Source organism: Eleutherodactylus coqui, chromosome 1, assembly GCF_035609145.1.
Source record: "Eleutherodactylus coqui strain aEleCoq1 chromosome 1, aEleCoq1.hap1, whole genome shotgun sequence".
Classification (NCBI taxonomy): domain Eukaryota; kingdom Metazoa; phylum Chordata; class Amphibia; order Anura; family Eleutherodactylidae; genus Eleutherodactylus; species Eleutherodactylus coqui.
Window position 1 is genome coordinate 452,675,248 of NC_089837.1, and position 6,165 is coordinate 452,681,412.

Sequence of the window (6,165 nt, forward strand, 5' to 3'; positions counted from 1 at the left end):
TTAGTGCCGCAGGAAATATAAACAGAAAAAAAAAGGTCTGCTGCGCATGACCGCCTGCGTGAGCATGCGCAGTACGATTCCACTGTCATACGTGACCACACGCAGGTTCATGGCCAGGCGCACCGCTGGGATGCGCTGGGTGAGCCCGGCCTTATGCAGCTACGCTTATGGTGGCATGGATAACAAAAGCCAACTAGGAAATCTGGGTGCGTCGCTATGGCAGCGCTGCCGTTGGTGATTCACCACCTATTGCCTGTGTATTTACTGCGTGTTATACGCAGATGATGTCAGAGCGGCTCCTCTCTTCGCTTCCTAGCATCCTATGTGAAATCAGCAGCAAGTATGCATGTGACGTGCGTATGTTATAAACCCATAGACTAGAACGGGCGCAATACGCCCCAAAATAGAGCATGAGGTCATTTTTTCCTCGCCGGTTTCAGTACCGCCATGCAGATCACTGGGGTTTATGCAAAAGCGTGCGTAATACGGACTGAAAATGCGCTGGTGTGAGTGAGCCCGCGGACTCTGTGATGCCCGTGGTGCATGTTCCCTGCGGCTACCATCGCCCTCGTCTTCTGTAGCACACAGTATACGGTATATCCTATATTTGGGGATCCCTCACATTGGACAGTGGTGACCTGAGGCTTTTCATACATAGTGTGCTGGCACAAATCATGGCTGCCTGCCCTCGGCTCCCCGCATTGTGACCCCACAGGGACGGTTGTTTGGGGGTCTTTCAGTTAATGTGCAGGGGACACCGACAGCCCTGCAGCCGCCGCACATGACATGACATGAAGGATGTTGGTCACATGGCACTGGCGCCATGACAGCGGGCGGGGCAGAGACTCATGACAGGCTGGGCACAACAGCCGGCACACCCGAAGAGGCACGGTAGCTGTGAGGGAGGAGGCTCCCGGGCGTTGGGGAGGGATGGTCGGACCCTCCCGCTTGCCTTATCGTTAGCTGCCGGGGAAGGACTCAGCCTGCCATGCCTGCTAGCAGCGGGGCTGCTGCTCACAGCCGCTATAGGGTAAGAGCGGGGGGCCTGGGTACAGTGTGTGCGGCCGTACTAGCAGACTGTTGACCCGTACACCGGCATGGCGGCTCGTTGGAAGCTGGAGTTCCTACAGAGCTGCCATGCTTGCATTGTGTCTGTAAGGCGGCCGCCAGCAGACGGGGATGTATTGATCTCCGTGCCGCCGCGGCTGCTGCTATCTAGTAGCTCCCATAGCAACCAATCACAGCGCAGCTCCCATAGCAACCAATCACAGCGCAGCTTTCATTTTGACTCAGCAGTTGTAGGATTGAAAGCTGCACTGGTTGCTATGGGCAACTATAACCGGTTTACTCTTGACTTACGTGTGTGTGTGTGTGTGTGTGTGTGTGTGTGTGTGTGTGTGTGTGTGTGTGTGTGTGTGTATGTATGTGTGTATGTATGTATGTATATACACACACATATTAGTGTATGGGAGGGAGGAATTTAGCTGTCCCCAGACCCCTCTGCAGTCAGCTTATCTCCCGCAAGCACAAAGCATGAGGAGGGTGTTTAAATCCAGCATGCCGGCTCCTTCTTTCCCATGTTGGGTGACAGTTGGGACACTCCAATACATATAATAGTCCCCTTAGGCCGCTTTCACACAGCTGAGAACATTCAGTGAGATTAGCGCTTTGCAGAACGCACTAATCTCGCAAGAAGATTAACTCCATTCTTTTGAATGGGGTCGTATACATAAGCGTTTTTCTTTCCTCGCACCTCGCATCCCTCAGAACGCCTCGTATCACATGTTCAACGGGCCGGCGCGGCGTGCGGGTGCACGCGAGTACGAGGCGGTGTTTACCCATTGAAATCAATGGGAACCACTCCAGGGTCACAACTCGCCTATTTTCAATCTGGCCAGAAACCACTGTTCTGTGTATTAAGTGCGATACAAGGTTTCCGTTGAAGACCGTAGGAGACACTTGTCGCACCTCGCCGGAGGATCACCACTCTGCTGAAGTGGTGCGAGGCGTTTTTTACAAAAAGATCGCCTCGCCTCCGTGGGTGCATCGCCGTTCCTGTGCGCGATATCTGTTGCCTTCAGGCTAATAATCTTTAGGCCCACTGATGGATTATCGCTGCAGAATTCGTGGCCGGATGCCCACCGCCAATTCCGCAGCAATGTCCGTCGATAGACATGCTATGATTCTCCCCTGCCCACGAGCAAAAATGAATTGCGTATTTTTTATTTATTTTTTCTAGGGAGAATAACAGCAGGTTCTAATCTGTGCGGAAAATCGCACAGACGGCATCCTTTGCAGTCAATGGAAGCTGTCCATCCCGTGATGCTTCCGCAGCCCAGCGCCGGCACACCATGTGTTGCACTGCGCATGCTCGCCAGCCGAGACACTCACAGTGGATCCGGAGAGGGTGAGTACGGGGTTTCCGAAGGGCGCCAGGTCTGATTTCGCAGGTGAAATCCAACCCGGCCGTGGGCACAAGGCCTTATTTGTATAGCGCCAACTTATTCCACAGTCAGGATGGGGGGGGGGTGTAGAGCGTTCCAGAGGGTCGGTGCTGCCCTGGTCCTGGAGGCAAGCATGTGAGGTATGTATTAGGGCTACACTCACAGGAGCGAGTGTGATTTCACCGTAAGAGTGTGTGTTTTACATCAGTGTTTGTGTTTTTAATGCATCCATTTTTTACGCGTGTTCAAAAAAGATTGGCACAGTTCATGTAATTTAAACCCCCCCATTGAAATCAGTGAGTTTGTGAAAAATAATCGAGCGCACACACATACATCCGTTGATATGAATAGGGAATTCTGGGCCACAATGGGACACACCACCATTTTTTTTTCTCAGCCCATGAAAAAAAACACACATGTAAATACAAACATTGACTTTAGTAGGTCCGAGCTGTATTAGTTTCAAAATTGGACTCCGGTTTTGAAGTTGTAAGCTTAGGATAGATCATCAGTATCCGATCACTGGGGGTCCGCTGCCTCTTTACCACATGCCAGGTCAAGTGCCCTAAAGTTTATTGTGGCAGTGCCTGGTACAGCAGCTCAGCAAATAGGACTGAGCTGCTCTCAGACCACATGACTAATAAATGTGATGTCACTAACCTAAGAATGCTAGAAAAGAAACATCAAAAAAGTGAACAAAAATAATGCTACCCAAAAAAAGCATGAAAGTGATGATGTTTTTACAAGCTCAAAAAAGTACTAAGGCCCTTGGTATTCTTGTATCTTGTCACCACCAGAAGTGTGGGTGGTGACAAGATACAGTCTGCTTGACAGCCAGCCCACGCCCCCCTCTCAGGTCCTGGCAGTGAGTAAGAGAGGCTTACCGGTTGCTGCAGTGGCTTCCCTGCCGGCACAGCGCCTTCTTTTTTTCCTTGGAGTGTTAGACACAACGATTTTCGCTCAAAGCAGTCTTTTGAGCAATAAAAATTGTCTAACTGCACCGATATCATGCAGTTTTCGTTAAGCAGTCGTTGATCTTTCATCATGCTGAAAAACCACGCCTTATCAGGAATTCACAGCGGGATACAGCTAATGCTATTGTTTCAGCTGTATCCCGCTTCCTGATGACAGGCTGGGTATGGAGAACAGAGCGGTTCAGCTCTATTATCCAAGCCCCGTTTGGAGCGCTCGGCTGTATAACAGCCAGGCGCTGCGAGCGGGGAACAGCTGGATGCAGAAGACAAGCGGTGACACCCGGCTTGTCTTCTGGATCCTCCGCTCGGAGCGCAAGGTGATCGCTCAATGTTTGAGTCATCACCTTGAGCTTAAAGAACACATCGATTATCGCTCAGTAATAATATTGTGTCTAAAACAGCCTTAACTGTAGAAGGCCGAATAGCAGAGCCTGCTGCTCTAGACTTTCCTGTAAGGCTAGTGGCACACTAAAGGCCCATTTACACACACAGATAATCTTTCAAAAGATTTTGAATACTGTTGTTAACTTTTCATGCTTGTGTTTTCTTGAAGATGTGATGGAGGTACTGGAAGAGGAGCTGACATGCCCCATCTGCTGCAGCCTTTATGATGATCCTCGGGTTCTACCTTGTGCACATAATTTCTGCAAAAAATGCCTGGAAGGTGTGCTCGAAGGAAATTCCAGACCGATATGGAGACCCTCTTTCAAATGTCCAACATGTCGTAAAGAAATCTCCACGATGGGTGTGAATAGTCCTCAAGTCAATTACTTACTGAAAGGAATTGTGGAAAAGTACAATAAGATGAAGGCGACTCCAAAGACGCTGGTGTGTAAGGTGCACACCGGTCAACCTCTCAACATCTTCTGCTCTACAGACCTGAAGCTGATCTGTGGTTTTTGTGCCACCAATGGAAACCACAAAGACCATGTCTTCTCCTCCATCAATGATGCTTACAAGCGGGAAAAAAGTTCTTTTGACTTCATTTTTCAAAGTTTCGAGGAAATTCAGTGCAAAGATGTGACTGCGCGCCTGGAAACCCTGGAGACCAACAAGAGGAACACCCTTCATTTGCTGACGACCGACTCGGACAGAGTAAAGGATTACTTTAAAAAGTTGCAGGGATTACTGGAACAGAAGAAAAATGAAATCCTCTCGGACTTTGAGACCATGAGGCTTGAGGTCCTGCAGGCGTATGACCCTGAAATCAATAAGCTCAACACCATTATCAATGAGCAGAAACGGGCTTGTGTCATTGCCAAAAACTTTAAGGATGTCTCCGATCCAATTTTATTTCTCCAGCAGGTCGAGGAATTCCGAGAAAAAGTTGACGTTCTCAAGGCTCCTTTGCCTTCAGCCTCTAACGTGACTGTCTTGTCGTATATGAAAAATTTTGATACTCAGACATGGGATAATATAAAATTAGGAGATGTGGATAAGCTGTGTTTACCGCAGGAAGCCCCCACAAAGCAGAAAAGACCACGAGCCAAATTTTCATTGTCTTATCGAGTAGTAGCTGCTTTCTGTCTCCTCCTCATTGGACTATGGGTGGCATTTTTTTCAGAGCCTCCTACCGATTTTTGGCGGACATATGATAAGCATATTCGCCAGGTTTATTTGTACTCATCAAATGTTGCCGTGCGAATAGCGGAAGAAGCCGCCGTTTATTACGAACTATTCGTAGAACTATTCTTACTACTTTTGAAAGGGTTAAAATATTACATCATGATTTTTCTGGAGCATGCGGCAAATCTTGCATGAAATTGTAACCTTTATAAAAATCGTTTCTAACATTTATTTGTCATGGATCTGTTTCTATTCTGTGTTGGGAAAGTAGATTTAAATATACAAATAATGAAAGGCTCTTTAACCCTTTAGTGACCATATGCCTTTTTTGCAGCGGTCACTAATGGGCTTCATTCTGATGCAGACGCCTTTTTTACAGGCATCGTCATGTTTGTAATAGCCCGCGGAAAAAAGTTAGTACATCATTTAACCCGTACAGTGCCCACTGTGAAATAAAATAGTTTTAAAAAAGCGATCAAATAGTACCAAAAACTACAATTCCTGCCAAAATAAAATTGCATAAAAAAACCCCCAAAAAACAGCATTGTGGATGGGGGAAAAAAAATGTTAGGGTTCTTTTGAATGTGACCATACAAAAAAATACATGATTTTTAGAAAAGGTGTGAAAAAGTAGTAAGATATTAAATTATATGAATTTTGGTATCTATGTAATCGTACTGATCCCCGGAATAAATAGAATATATTATTTATACTGCACAGTGAACACCATGAAAAAAAAAACAGACCTGAATTGTAGATTTAGTTTATATTGCCTATGGGGAAAAAAACAGCATACAAAGTGAACAAAATGTTATATGTTCCCAAAGATGGAATCAATGAAGATTACAGCGTATCCTATAAAAAAAATAAGCCCTCATAGAGCTCAGTTTGATAAAAAAAAAAAATACGGCTCTTGGAATGCGGTGACAGGAAGGCAAATTTTTAACTCCTTGAAGGGGTTGTCCCGCGGCAGCAAGTGGGGTTAAGCACTTCTGTATGGCCATATAAATGCACTTTGTAATATACATCGTGCATTAAATATTGGCCATACAGAAGTTATACACTTACACCCCCCGGTGTTGGCGTCCCCGTCTCCATGGCGCCGACCAAAGCTTTCTTCTGCCTCGATTAGACGCGCTTGCGCAGTCTGCCTCTCTGTCCCGTTGAATGGGGCCGCTCCG

The 6,165-nt window shown here is 47.0% G+C and overlaps 1 protein-coding gene across 1 annotated transcript; it reads left to right on the forward strand.

Annotated features, from left to right (window-relative positions):
* The first annotated feature begins 847 nt into the window (after nucleotides 1-847).
* On the forward strand, nucleotides 848-5,211 carry TRIM13 (tripartite motif containing 13). The gene is made up of 2 exons (XM_066583765.1): nucleotides 848-1,030; nucleotides 3,972-5,211. The coding sequence occupies exon 2, from the start codon at nucleotides 3,977-3,979 to the stop codon at nucleotides 5,177-5,179; it is 1,203 nt and encodes a 400-aa protein (XP_066439862.1). The 5' UTR covers nucleotides 848-1,030; nucleotides 3,972-3,976; the 3' UTR covers nucleotides 5,180-5,211.
* Nucleotides 5,212-6,165: the final 954 nt, after the last annotated feature.